We start from the raw sequence: 15,573 nt of genomic DNA on the forward strand, positions 1-15,573 counted from the left end.
ACAAATTCAAATTTCCCTCAACCATACTTAAATGGAAGCAATTAAGATGAAAAAAAAACATACTTTTTTATTTGTTGAATTACCAGAACAAACACAAAGAACATGGGTATTTCATTTTTTTTTCTTCACAAAGCATCAATAAGTCCATAAAATTGCAAATATGCAAAACTTTGATGGAAGTGAAACTGAACATTGATGATAACATGTCCATGTTGTAAGAAAAGATGAGGCAACATTCATCCCTCAAATCAGGAGACTTTTTATTTTAAGTGATTTTTATTGCCCATTTTTCCCTCAGAAAATCAAATGCAAGGACTTAAACAGTTTACAACAAATGTAGATGAAATATCATTGACAAATTGCTATGTGAAACCCTCCCTGGTGTCTTCTACTCCTTACCATCTGGAATGCCTTGTTCTGTCGGCTCAAACAATGGATCAATAGAACGTGAAGCGGTAGGATTCTCATAGATAGGTGTGGCGATGCTCAGAGGTTCAAACGTATCTCCTCTTCCTTCATCAGAGAGGTTACCTGTAAGAAGAAAAGTGATAGAACGTGAAGCAGTTGGATTCTCATAGATGTGGCGATACTTTGAGGTTCAAACTTTAATATCTCCTCTTCATTTGTCTAAGTGTTAAATGTAGGAAGTGAAGCAATTTACATTTACCAACTTTGGACTTTCATCACTGATCACTTGAACACTTCTCTGTTCAATGTTACAATAGCCTACAAGGCAGTAGAGGCAGATATACTATGCATCTGTCTACTTCCATTAAACTTTGTACTGTCAAGTGTCAAGGCTTACAAATATGAAGTTTCTTTCCTGCTTCAAAAGGGTTGCTCCATTGAAAGCTTCAACCGTTCTATACCGGTAACTAAATTGTCAACTGTCCGTTGAAATAATATTCAAAATACAATATTGTAAATCCCTTTATTATGACCTTCATCTACAATGATGCATATTGATGGAAATCATAAATCAATTAAATACAATCTACATATGATCCTCCCAATAGAAAACAAGCAACAAGTTGTAATAAACTTTTGATGCACAAATCCAAACAACAGTAAAAATGGGGAAATCTTTCTTAAAATAGTTACGTTCTGAAATACAAGACCTCATCAAAAACACTAAAAAGGATGGCACCCTTGATTAGACTACATCACCGCCACCATCTCCTTTGGTAACCCACCTGGTTGAGGCTTGGCACCAACTGCAGCAAGAGCAGCTTCCTCAAGGGTAGGTAGAGGACCCATCACGGCCTCTGGATCCTCAGGTTCATCCTCACATTGCTTCTTCTTCATAGAGCCTTGTCCTATGTTCAAGAATCCAAATGGCATAAAATCATCTGGTTCCCAAATACGGTCTATTGCTTAGTGATTGAAGCAAGTCAACTATACTATGCTAAATAGAGCTTAATTCGAACATGAGTTTAGCAGACCTTACATCCAACATTTTTAAGGCTTGTTTCTTTAGGGCATATTTATATATTTTAGCACAAATGCAAAAATTGTAACCGGCATACAAAAAAATATCCAAGGCCAATCAGACCAGGCAGTAGGGCCTTCAAGGTCATTAAAGGCCTTGAATTACATGTAATGACATTTCAGTACACTCACAGAAAGACGAGATCAAAATTAATCATGATCGGTCAAAATCTAAAAAATAATAAAGTACACTATAACAAACACTTGAATAAAGGTACATTTCTTTCTACTTGGATGGATCCTTTTATTTTCTCTAATAATGGACAAAAGACTGAAATAAACATTTACCTGTACATTTACTTGCCCAGTGACCTGTCCCTCCACACTTGAAACACTTATCCGTTCCTTCGCTCATTCCTCTGGGTTTGAATCCCTTCCTCCCTCTTCCTCCACCTCCACCGCCCCTGTATGAACCACCAGCACCAGTCTTCTGCTTCCACATCATTCTTTTGTAAGCCTCTCCTCGCATCCCTTTCCCTTTCCTCCGGTAGCTCTTGGTGAGCATGTTCAGGCGCACAAAGTTCTCGTTTAGATTCCGTTTGGATGAAGAGACGGCACCCCCTGATGCTTTCGCTCTCTTCACACTCACCGGAGAATCTTCCTCGCCATCATTACCCTCATCCATCTTCTGTTCTTCTTTCTCTTCTCCATCATCAATCAACATCTCCTTCCTACCAGTTTTCCTTCTCTTGGACGGTGGGGCTGATGGAGAAACATTGACTCTCTTCTTCTGTCCTTCGCTCTTGCCTATATCATCTAAGCTATCTACCTTTTGGTGCAATTTGACATGGGATTCTTGATTGGATGATTCATCTTTGGAGATTCTATCATTCACATCTGAAGCATCATTACTACTCCCAGACTCCCCTGTAGCTCTTTCTTTCCTTGACACACTTTCCATGAATTGATCTGATATTGTATCTGATGTCTCCTTTGATGAGCTGTGTTCAGCTGGAGATGAACAACTTGAAACGTCCTTCTTCTTTACAATACATGTGAATCCATCAGTCCTATCTGATGCTGGATGCATATTTTGTGAAGGTTGGTTCTGCTTCTCTGGACTACATCTGATGATATCTGCCTCAAGATCATCAGCACGTTCCCTTACACTAGTCCTGGTTTTCCTGGGACATCTTTTACCATTAGATACTGGGTTCCCAGTCACTTCCATGCTGTCTTTGAGCTTAGACTTCTCACTCATATCCATGTCATCTTGCAATGGCACAATCTCATTCTCCTCACATTTCTTGAGCCAGTCTTCCTGTAACAAGTGGTTCCTGGTCTTCGGAAGTCTCGGTCCAACCGCCCGAGCCGTGTCTACCGTAGTCCTTCCTGCCATGCAAGATCCAAGCCTGATGGATTTTGAACTGAGTTTGGTTCCAAAGAAATCCAAGACCGGTGCAGGTCCTCCATGGTCTCCAGACTGGTTATGAATGGAAGATGCTTGCTTGGAGGAATCAAATTCTTTTGGATCAGACGTCTCGTCTTTTGACCAGAAGCTTTGCTTTTTGGCATTGATCTTTCCTTGTCTTGGACCACACGACAGCTGTGTAGTAGTAATATGAATAATAGCAATAATAAAATATTTGCGCTATGTTATTATCCATCACAAGTATATGCTCATGGTGCAGTGTAGAGCCATATATTAGGAAGATAGTTGATGAGAGGTTTTTTTCGAAAAATCTGTCCCTATAGCCAGGTTTCTGGTGAGTGTTTGAAAGTACTAAGTAAATTCCAGATGTCATGTTGAATTTCATTCTAAATCAAGCAAGGGTATCTCATCATCATTACCAATGTATAAGATAAATTCATTCTACTATTCTTTCTAGACAGACAATTGCATGGTGATATACTGATGAGAGAGAGAGGGGGGGGGGGGAGTTTATAGCACTAGTATTCATCATGTTGGTATAAAATAGCTATAGTATCATAATAACTTATAAGGAGAGAATAAAATCCTTTGGTTCATCTGCATAACTGGTATTGACATTCTTACATGGACAGGTGCCGATACGGAGAATAATCTGTAAATTTAGAATGCTAATGCAAAACTATCAAGATAATAAAAAAAACTATAGACTACAAGTTATGATTAAGCACACCGTGTCCTCTGGAGAAAACGAAAACAATGATTCTGTCCAAAATTCTATGTTTTAGCTTGACAGCCATTATGAGAACCATCCAAAGGGTGAATAAATTAAACATCTTCTCATGAGCTTACTCAATCAAAACAACATATTTTTCTTTTTTTCCCGATGAAGAGAAGCAATATATTGTATTAAGTATTAAGATTGATTTCTTCAGATATATCTGACTTGCAATCATTTATAGGTTTCCTGCAACACTCCCTACAGATCCACAAATCAAGCCTACAAACTTCTGCATAGGCAGCCAAGAACCATGGTGACTTGGTCACCTGACCACTCACCTGACTATACGAGTTGCTATTATTGAAGAGTTTCTTACTGTACATCTTCAGGGCTGCATCTGATTGTTCCACCTTCTTTTCAGTTCCCTTATTATCCTCTTCCGGTTGATTCTTTTTGGTTTTATTCAGGTGCGCTCCCCAAACATCTTCACATGTAGAATCTGCACTACTGTCCAGATTCTCTTCCGACTTGTCCTTTTTGTTGTTCATGGAGGTGTCCTGGACATATAATAGGATTAGTGTTGTATGAAGTGCAATCATTGTGAGGAATATGGAAGAGGGGTCCGTTTCAAAAAGGACTTGCAACTGTTGTAACTTTGCCATAATGGCAACTACCATGGTAACAGGACTCAGCAGCCAATCAGAATCAAGGTTTCCATGGTAGTTACTGTCATGGCTAAGTTACAACAGTTGCAAGTCCTTTATGAAGCGGGTCCCAGGTGCTTAATCAAACACATTCAAGATCAATGGCTTCAAAGAACACATGCTGCATAAAATTCAGAATGAGTTTGACAGGGCAGGGAAGGTTAAAACACTGTCACTAGTGCTTTCAAATATTATGTAGCTGAAACATTGTGTTGGCTGGAATGAAGTCATTAAAGGGGAAGTTCACCCTGAATCCCTGATGAAATGTTTGTTGTAGAATTACGAGAAAAAAAATAATAAAAAATATATCAATGCACCCCTACCCCCCTCCCCAGAAACACCCTGGAAATAAGTACATCTTTTCTTCACATCAAGGGATTGTATAATAAAATTTCAAGGTAACATTGGGATCTTAAATTCTTTTAGTTAACATTTGTTTAAAATATCAAATCACCACACACTGCTATGCGATGTCTGTAATCTAAGAGTGATGATAATTTTCATGAAAAGGACCTCAATGAACTTACGCTAGTGTGACTTGTATCATGGCTGGATCTTTTCCCATCATCCTGACTGATACTGCTGCCACACCTTTGCAGTTTCTTCAACTTGTTATACTTGCTATACAAATCTAGAAATACAAGAGAATGTAATCACTGAAGGATAATTGATTTCATACCTATATAGTGGGACATCATCAATTTTCACTTTTTGCACATACATGTAGATCAGCGTTTTTTTTTATACCAAAGTTTGGTAGAGCATGATGAAAAAAAACCCACTACCCAAATTTGGTGGGAATCGGTCCATGGGACCCCAAGATATGACCTCATGAATACATAATCAGCCCCATTAAAGTCAACGTATTAATGGCCTGGTTCCTAACATTTAGAACCAGGCCAATAATACACTGACTTCAATGGCACTAATTATGTATTCATCTGGTTATATCTAACGCCCCCATGGACCGATTCCCACCAAATTTTGGTAGAGGGTGTTTTTCACCATATGGTATCAAAATGCTGAAATGCTAAAAAGGTTTTTAGTGACGTCATCACTTCGGTACTCTATAAAATTGAAATAAAATTGGGTATTCATATCAAATGATTCATTTCAGAGACATGAACTTATGTCAAATGTGGTATGGTATCAAACAGTATTATTAACCCTAAACTGCATTAAATTTCAAACCTTTAAACCACTCAGGTATTCAGAGGAAAAATAACCTAAATAGAATGAGTTAATTTGTCTAACATTTTACATTTGAAAATAATTAAATGTAATTTTGAATTGTGGAGCTGGAGAGCTGCAAATTGTAATCCAGTAATCTATAAAATACTTTACAAATTGAATAAAAGCATTGACAGTTCGTCTTCTTCTTTTTTTGCTTTGTTATAATTTCATTAATATTTTCTTGAATAAAACTCTAGTCTTTCTTCTTGCACTTCCATCATTTCCATCATTTTTTTACCAACAAAAAAGGATCATATATGAACAAAATAAAGATATCAATTTGGTGCGCAATAAGTAGACAGCATTACAATTTGCCCAAAATATATTAACATTATTCTTTGGACAAAGGGAATACTTCCCCAATTTAGATTATACTTTGAATTTACCTTGAATATTCTGTGGAGCTGACACCATGTCATCTCGGCCTGGTTTGCGGTTGTGACTCTCTTTGAAGCCATTCTCCCAGACTTTCAGAGCCTTCTTGATTTCAAAAATCTCACAGCCATCACTGGATGAAGTCATAGTAATGGTAATCTATTGACCCGGTGACAAATTTAGGGCACTTTTTCTTTTGTCTTTTGAATGAATCTGATCCAATCTGTGGGAAGAACATTAAATGATGCATATTAAAGTAGACCTAATGCATGAAATATCGTGTGATAAACTGGGGAAGACTCTCTTGAAATATATGCATAAATTAGCATATTTGATGAGTTTCAAAATTCTGTGTTGAAATTTTGTATCCACACCTAGAGCTATCATATAAAGCAAACAAATTTGAAACTGATCAAAAAATGAAGGAGAAAGGGCATTTTTTGTGATTTAGGAATAAATTTTGTATTAAATTAGCATAAATAATTTTCTAGTAAAAATTTTGAAAATTCTGTGTGGAAATCCGGTGACCCTCATGTAGCTCTACCAGATGGATGAAATAAAAAATCAAAATTGGTCAACAAATAAAGAAGGAGAAGCATTTTGGGGGGAATTTTGAAAAATGTGCATAAATTAGCATATTTAATGAGTTTCAAATTCTGTGTAGAAGTTTTGAATCCTCCACCTAATGCTTTATAGCAAACTGAATTGAAATCAGACTAGAAATGACGAAGAAGAAGCATTTTGAAATTTGGTCAAAATATTATGAATAAATTTCACATAAATTAGTATAAATAATTTTCTAGTCAAAATTCAAATTTCTGTGTACAAGTTCGGTGATCCTCATACAGCTCTACCAGAAATAAAAGATCAACAAATAAAGAAGCTAGGCAATTTTCTGTGATTTATTAATAAATTTTGCATAAATTAGCATAATTTTCTACTCAAAATGTCAAAATTCTGTGTAGAGGTTTAGTGAACCTCACGTGAAGTTCTACTGGATGGAAGAAAAAAATATAAAAATCAGTTAACGATTAACTCTTAATGCGTTCACCTGTAAACCCCCTGTGTGTTGCATTATGTTAGCAGTGATCCCCTCTCATTCACATTCGTGCCATGAATCACAGATTTCTAACAATAAACCTGGCCATGGTATTGTTTGTGAGGGGGTTTTATTGATTTTCTCCTCTCCTTTTTTTGATGAACTTCCTGGCTGTGATCAGGATGTATTGATTTTTGGGGATAACTCAACGATTCTGTAATTTGTAAACTGCGATAATCCGTCAAACGCTAAACTAATGTCGCACGCGCGATCGATCAATCGGTACACATGTATGGTATACAAAAACGCCAGGCTATACATTGTAGCTAGGCACGCACTGGGGCATGCAATTGTTCGAAAAACAATGGGACAGGGGACGTCTATGGGAAATGTGTGGTTGTGCAAAAATGCGAACGAAACACGCCTACGGATGTGCAATAATGCGAACGTAACGCATGAAGAGTTAAAGAAGAAGCATTTTACGACAATTTAAAAAATATGCAAAAATTAGCATACACATTTTTCTAGTCAAAATTTCAAAATTCTGTATAGAAGTTTGGTGAACCTCATGTTCAAGCTCTATCAGAAGGAAGCAAAAAAAATCAAAAGAGGCATTTAGTAGAATCGCTCTACGTAAGAACGAGATATCGCTCAACTGCTTCACAAAGCCTATTTGGGCGATACGAATAATGGTCCTTGGAAAGACACCTCCAGACATGTCCTACGAATGCATGGTCTTCTTTGCACACCGCCCTCCACCGTCGGCATTGAGAGAAAAAGCCACACTGACATATCACCTTTAAACATTTTTTGGGTTGCAAACCGATGCATTTTATCTGGGATGGCACCAGGTTATTTTTTATTTTTTATATGGGGGCTAGTTGTCATAAATTTCAGGTCATCTTTTTGCACGGCAAGACAACCAAACACGGATGTCATTTCAACTTCTTCGGGGGATTATGTCCAGGGGTAATGTAGGTCCAAATATTTTTAAAAATTTTTTTCTTTTATTCTCACTCCGTCCTGTCCCCACCACTTTTCCATTAAAAAGGATTAAACTTGAAATATCGAGATAGGCAGTACTATCTCTCTGACCCCTCATGCTTTCTCATTATAGATAATTAAACAACATATTTCACCAAATTTCTTAAAAAGAAATGATGCAAGGTAAAAAACGTGTTTATATAACGTTCAGCAAAAAAACAAACATGATACAAAACTAAGATCTATGTTAAACATGCTAAACCATTTATTTATTTTTATTTCATTTTCATTCTAATTATAATTTTTTGCTGAGATTAATTTTAATCAATGAAAATTAATTGTTGGATTTGGACTAACAAAAAAAAAAATCTGCAGTAACAAAATAGCTAATTGAATTTAAGATAGGGCCTACATATTAGGCCTATAGCTTACGAATCGCTCACAATCATTACAAATGAAGATAATGTGGGGTTGAAAATAAAATGATACAGTTTATGGGGGAAAATAAATGTTTAACTGAAAATGGGAATAACGGAAGCTCAATCACACATCAAACAGAAGCAAACGGAGAGAAGAGGGAACTTAACTCGAAAGACACGCAAACAAAATAGAACCTAACTCGATGAAGTCTGCACTGTTTATTTGCTGGGCTAATTTGCCTCAGCTAAACTCATAATGGCAATACAAAATTAGCATATATTTAAATTACACAAAATCAACCAATGAAAATTAAGAGAATGGAGGAGCCAACTGAAAGTGGAAAAGTCTAATTCATAAAAAACCAATAAGAGATAGAGGATGGAGATGAATAAGATGTTGGGATGATTACATAATAAGAATGTTGAACAAAATCAGATGTGGGAATGTAATGAATGAACACATCTGAATAGGAAAGGAATGACAGGAGAAGTAGGTTGAAAGTCAAATGTAAATGGATGACAACAGAAGCATCAGGAATGTAAACAAAGCTGAACTAAATACCAAAGCTTGAACTGTGAATAACTAAACTATTAAAGGAGACAAAATGTCAAAATAGCAGTCCTACATAAACATCCTTCTTTCAAAAAAATTGTCCTCAATTTTAAGAATGAATCTAAGAAAAATAATAAAGACTTGTGTCCTACCAGAGTTTTTGTAACATGTATACATATAATTATCTTACAATACAAAACTAAACTCATTTAGATGATAAATCAAATCTGACATCTGTATCCTACTTTTTTGGTGTTGTGTAGAATTATTTTACAAGCCATAACAAAGTAAAAAAACAATTTTATAAAACGGCTAGGTACTGAGATTTTTTTAACAGTCAAATCAAAATTCAAAAATTTGATAAGCAATTAGGTTAAAGAGTATTATCAAATAAAACCTTGAAATGGATCTTGTGCGATATTAGTCCCTTTTATGTCAAAACAAAAAAAAATTCAATTGAAAGATAATTCAAAGTATGAATTCTTCAGTTTGCTTGTCTCTGAATTGAATTGGAGATTTTAAAAAAAATTGTCAATTCTTGATGGTTTGAAGAACTTTAATTTTGAATTTTCAATTTAGTATAACTCTGAAAAATAAGTTTGAAGAATTTGATTTTGACTTTTGAACAAATTGAATTATATGAACCAATATACTCAGTGTTTATATACAATACAATACAAAACTTAAATGAGAGCACTACCAAGACAAATATGATATAATTATTAACTATTAAAAATGAGGTTAAAAATATACATTTGATCTTTTAGTTAAAACAAAAATGTTTTGGTGAAATGTCTAAAATGCATTTGATCATTTTTTTTATAAGATATTTAGTATTTGGCTATTTCTGAAGATGGATTTTTTCCTCTCCAAAATTTAGTTAATTCAGGAAAAAGTGACAGATTGTATGGTTTCTTTTTTTTTTAACATAAAGATCAAATACATTTTCAGACGACAAAACAGTATTTCTGCAATAAATTTATATGAAATACGAAAACATTAAAATTAATTGCAACAAAAGTGAAATTCATAGATGGCATATCCATGATCATATGGAACACTAACCATGTATTTTAAAAGTGTGAGTACACATGATTTAAAAAAATTGTAGATCACAAGATCAAGAGTTATGAAATAATACAATTCATGACATATGATAATACGATAAAGATAATGGTGTACGTAAGTCAAAAGATGGTAATATTTTTGAAAAGTGACTTAGTCTGGAATACACCTTGCGATTTGATAGGTGGTTACCAAATTTTGTTTGTTGAAATGAGCAAAATTCTTTTTTTTTTTAATGTTTATTTTGGAATTATGATTTTTGGTTTAGGTTAGAATGAAAGATTGTAAAAATATAAAAATAAGGTGTTTTCAATTCAATCACTTTTCTTTTACATTTTGATTTTATAAAGAACATGGAATATAGTCAACCTGTTTCATGAAATCAAGTTGGATTATAGATTTTTGATTTCCAGTATATTTTTTTTTTTTAAATCTTCATACTTCACAAATTTTGTATCATAAAAATGGTTGAACCATGACTTCCAATTTAAACTGTAATCATAAAAGGACCTTATCGATTCCAAAATTTTCACACTGAAAAGTTTGTCCATAGCTATCAAAATTCTTGATGACGATTTGGAAATCTGGTCAGTATACAATTATAGAACAACTTTCTTTTAAAAGAACTTTGAGATTTCAGTTTCTCAATTATTTGCATCAGAAGATGTTCACAAATTCAAAGTATATGTATTAGAGTCTCAAAACCTATTTGGCAGAGTTAATGTCCATTATGAAACAATATTCTTGACCTAGAAATATCTATCGTCTCTGTAAGGTGAATGATGTCTTGGAATATCATGGTAACTGTGACTGTCTCTTGGAGGTGAGTGTTCGCTGTATCCTCTTGGTGAATGATGATGAAGGTCCATTAGAGGCTCGTAGATAGCATCGCGGATGTCTGAAGGTGGTGAATGGCTGCTAAGGTCTCTTTCACGTAATGTTGGACCTCATTGGTACTAGGAGTGCTCTTGCATGGAAGCGATGATGTCTTGACGATTCGCTTGGTGGTGGGTGGTTGCGATAGTTTGTTGGTTGAGATCGGTTGTGATAGTGATGTGGAGATGGCTGGATTTGCTGGTTGAAATAGTGACTTTGGGGAGAGTGGTTGGAAGTGTCCTTTGGAGGCGAGTGGGGATGGTGTTTCTGTAGCGATGGGCAAGGTTGGCATCTTGATGGTGAATGGTGTAGCTGGTCTTCTGGAGATGAAAAGCTATTCATACTGCTGCTTTGTGGTGTTGGCTGAGGAGTACGATGAACTCGTTGACGGGACCTCCTGCTTCTTTTGCGTTTAGCAGATGGTTCAAAGTTCTGTGACTTTGTGCAATTAATGAAGTCCTTGGTGAGTTCGGTTATTGCACATACTGCTTTCTGGATGACAGAAGATGGTGTTTGCTGAGCTATGGAGGAATTGGGGCTGACGTTGGTGGAATTTTGGCAGAGCTGGCAGGTGCTTGTGAAGTTGTGAATGTCTCTGAGCATGAATGGCCAAAACAGATTCTGAGACGTAATTTCAAGTGTTCTTTGCGAGCTGACATGACCTACTGATGGGTGTAGAGTTTGAAGAACATCAGACACGAGGCTGGAAGGAACAAGGAGCTGAAGAGTTTCGGTGATACGATCAGAGTCCATCTTTTTGCGGTACACGATGTTGTCATGTACTACAAATCGAGGAAGCTGCCAGAGGTATCGGCGCATCTTCAGTTGAAAGTTCGAGATCTCTTTACTCTCAGGGATGATGTTGTTAACGATGAAATATTTTAGCGGAGAAATGTCTCTATCTTTGCATTGGCAATGTCGAATCTTTTCAGAGAGAGTTTCAAAGTCCATGGTTGGGTTGGAGAAGTCATGACTGTCCGTTTGTGTGGTGGCATTGACAAACTGACAGGTTCGTTGTGCTGAAGACTTGAATTCTTGCGTGTGGAGTTGTTCTTGTAGGCTGCAAACAAGCTTTTCTAGGCAGTCCACACGATCAAATAACTGAAGGACATTACTGTTCATATCAATGAAATTTGTAGGTAAGTTATGTTGTCCTTCACGATAGCCAGGTAAGCTGGGAGAATCTGGCGTATACGGATGAAGTGGCATGATGAAAATGAACAATATTGGCTGAAGACTGAAAATAATAATCTGGGCAAAATGGGAGAGTCTCTAAAATTGATAGAGTCTCTAGATGAGGCAGTAGCAGACGAAAATGAGAAGTTCAAATGTGTTGATAAACAGTTATAAACTGAAGTTCACAAAATAACTTAGTGCTGTAAACAGGAGTATTTATACGTCCTTGTAGCAGATTACACTCACCGAAGTAAAGTAGATTCTAGCTGACGTTAAATAAATAGTCTGTAATTACAGAAGAAGTTGAATCTCCGGATTGCAAAAATTGTAGATGGTAGACTGGAGCAAACAAGAACAGAAGGCAGGAACGGAAGGCTTGAAGAATGCTTGGAGAAGGGCGTGGCGAAATTCGACCGACGCTGCCACCAGTTGTGGGGTTGAAAATAAAATGGTTTATGGGGGAAAATAAATGTTTAACTGAAAATGGGAATAACGGAAGCTCAATCACACATCAAACAGAAGCAAACGGAGAGGAGAAGAGGGAACTTAACTCGAAAGACACGGGAACAAAAATAGAACCTAACTCGATGAAGTCTGGTAGTGCACTGTTTATTTGCTGGGCTAATTTGCCTCAGCTAAACTCATAATGGCAATACAAAATTAGCATATATTTAAATTACACAAAATCAACCAATGAAAATTAAGAGAATGGAGGAGCCAACTGAAAGTGGAAAAGTCTAATTCATAAAAAAAACCAATAAGAGATAGAGGATGGAGATGAATAAGATGTTGGGATGATTACATAATAAGAATGTTGAACAAAAGAATCAGATGTGGGAATGTAATGAATGAACACATCTGAATAGGAAAGGAATGACAGGAGAAGTAGGTTGAAAGTCAAATGTAAATGGATGACAACAGAAGCATCAGGAATGTAAACAAAGCTGAACTAAATACCAAAGCTTGAACTGTAAATAACTAAACTATTAAAGGAGACAAAATGTCAAAATAGCAGTCCTACAATAACTTCAAAGAAAGATTATGGAAAGTCCATATGAAGAGGCGCATTTTAAATCGTAGGGTAGGCCCCTTTCGGCCCCTATGTCATATGTTAAAGCGATGTAGTCTCTACACCTTAACTTTAAAATGTTGAACATATATATTTCTTATATTCTTCTATAAACTTCCATAAATTAAGTGATCAACTTTAAATATGACCAACGTTTATGATTGTTGTAATATTTAGCATTATTTCTGTAAATAGTATTTTTTCCATTGCGGATTGCACACCTTTTCTACCTTTTAATTATTATTGCAAAGCACTGCTTTATTTACTTGGACATGTTTGCAGCAATTTTCATATTTTCCTTGTCTTCGGTTACTCATCATGCAACTGAGGTATGTTTATACTCTAAACACTCACATTTGTATTTCTTGCGTTATATCTTACAAATAAAATAAATAATTAGATTTTCCACATGCAGCCTCTCATATTTTCCTCTTTAGTCTCATACAATCAGACACTGTTGATTTTATTTACTCCATTCAAACCCTATTTTTACCTGAACAACTAATATATTAATGCATAATTTGCAATATTATCACTATATGTAAGTATTCTATAAAAATTCAGAATATTGAACTAATCCAATGTCGAAATTACTTAATTAATTCAATTTTATGTCGGACAATGGTCTCTTTCGTTGAAATATCAATGAAAGGTGTCCCTAAAAGGACATCGTGTTCTAAATAAGTGAAATAATGAAAATTTCGATTTCATCCAGTTATGTATTGAATCTTTGATTTTTTTTCTCTTTTTACCTCATAAAGTAAGCTCCATACATCAATTCTACAATCAGTAATAAATAAAACATTATTTGATCTCCTTTTATTGAAATATATGACTTAATGAAAAGCCGTCATTCCGAAATAAAAGGTTCAGGTGACGATGAACACTAAATATTTTCCCGATACTATCGATATCAAATGATGTTGCGGACTTGGAAGACAAAATTGCTGTCGTGAAACGGAAAGCGCTGATTTGTCGCCAATCTTCCTATCTCGGAAGAATGGTCCTACTCCTAGGACGTTCCTACGTATCGCTCATCTCGTCATACAACAGGCCCCAGGTGAAGATGAAGACTAAATTTTTTTTCCATTGGGCAATATTATTAATCGCTAGAGGGTATTCATTTGTCTCGCAATCTACTATGGTCAACAAGGAAATTCGTAATGAACCTATTTAGTAATATTATTAATATCGATATTGTCACAGACTTGGTTGGAAGACAAAATTGCCTTCGTGAAACGGAAAGCGCGAAGCGCTGATTTGTCGCCAATCTTCCTATCTCGGAAGAATGGTCCAAGGACGTTTCTACGTATCGCTCATCTCGTCATGTAACAGGCCCCAGGTGAAGACTAAATTTTTTACGATCAGTAGAGGCGCTGGTCAGAAAATTGAGAGCGTCCCAGTTTACAGGGACTGTCTCAGTTTATAAGGATTTCTTCACACAAGAAATATAGGAAAGTTCATTCACCTGTCAAGTGCCGACACCAATCAAGTGTGCTAGTCAATGTAAACATATCAGGTTTCATAACAAGATTATTGGAAGACGGTAAGTCATGAAAAATAGACGGTGAACTGGGGGGAATTGAGGTCACTGAATCTATTTTTAGCACTCTCAATTTCCGTAATTGCTGTCTTTGTCCCATAGGGGGAAGTGAAAAAAAAACGTCCCCATAAACAAGGACAGTCTCAATTTATCAAGACATGATTTGTCTTGGTTTATGAGGATATCCTTGTTTTCTGGGACAATCCCAATTTTTGGACCAGCGCCTCTACTGACGATAGGTATCGCTATCAAACGATGTCACAGACTTGGTGAAATGGAAAGCGCTGATTTGTCGCCAATCTTGGAAGAATGGTCCAAGAACATTCCTACGTATCGCTCATCTCGTCATGGAGGCCCTGGCCTGCCTGGTTTATGTTAGGCTCCGACCCGCTTCGAAGTTCGAGTTTCGCGGGCCGGAGCTCTCTGCCTCCGAGTATATTACCGGCTAGCGGAGGGACGCTGGATCTCGATCGGGAAAGATGCGGCCAAGCACCATACCGGTACCACGTCCACGGGCACGGACTTGGCACTAGCGCCTAATTCTACAACTACAAAATACGGAACGAAGCGAAGGCCACTAGCCGGGATTTTTTTTAAATCATGAAATACACTAAAATTTGGTAGCGATGGGGATGTATACCATTACACATGTTAAAAGCTCAAATTTTATTTCCATAAATGATTGATTTAGACTCTTACCTGTCAAGCTGAGCTGAGTACGAGATGTATATTATTGACATCTTTATCAGTCTATGCCTTATGGACTCTGAGTCAAGTTTAAGCTAAATAGTCGTCTGCCAATCAATTTTCGCGCGGGACGTGAACTGAACAAAGAGCTAGCTATATTAGAATCAAAACAATTGCACGAGTACAGTGTCTCTGAGAAAAGAAAAGAAAAAAGTACCGAGGAGGAGAGCAGGATAAATGAGGGCAGGCGCGTAAAAAGAAAAAAAAAAGAG

At 36.3% G+C, this 15,573-nt stretch overlaps 1 protein-coding gene across 1 annotated transcript in view; it reads right to left on the reverse strand.

Moving 5' to 3' along the window:
• The window catches only part of LOC121409724 (ATP-dependent DNA helicase Q4-like), a 29,581-nt gene extending 14,214 nt beyond the window's left edge, over positions 1–15,367 (reverse strand). Inside the window, exons 1-7 of the mRNA XM_041601632.1 lie at positions 15,314–15,367; positions 5,902–6,113; positions 4,810–4,913; positions 3,917–4,135; positions 1,777–3,034; positions 1,194–1,316; positions 400–531 (exon numbers count right to left, since the gene is read on the reverse strand). Coding sequence (XP_041457566.1) covers positions 400–531; positions 1,194–1,316; positions 1,777–3,034; positions 3,917–4,135; positions 4,810–4,913; positions 5,902–6,037 — 1,972 coding nt within the window. The 5' untranslated portion in view covers positions 6,038–6,113; positions 15,314–15,367. The remainder of the gene's footprint in view (positions 1–399; positions 532–1,193; positions 1,317–1,776; positions 3,035–3,916; positions 4,136–4,809; positions 4,914–5,901; positions 6,114–15,313) is intronic.
• Positions 15,368–15,573: the final 206 nt, after the last annotated feature.

Source organism: Lytechinus variegatus, chromosome 2, assembly GCF_018143015.1.
Source record: "Lytechinus variegatus isolate NC3 chromosome 2, Lvar_3.0, whole genome shotgun sequence".
In the NCBI taxonomy this organism is placed as follows: Eukaryota; Metazoa; Echinodermata; class Echinoidea; order Temnopleuroida; family Toxopneustidae; genus Lytechinus; species Lytechinus variegatus.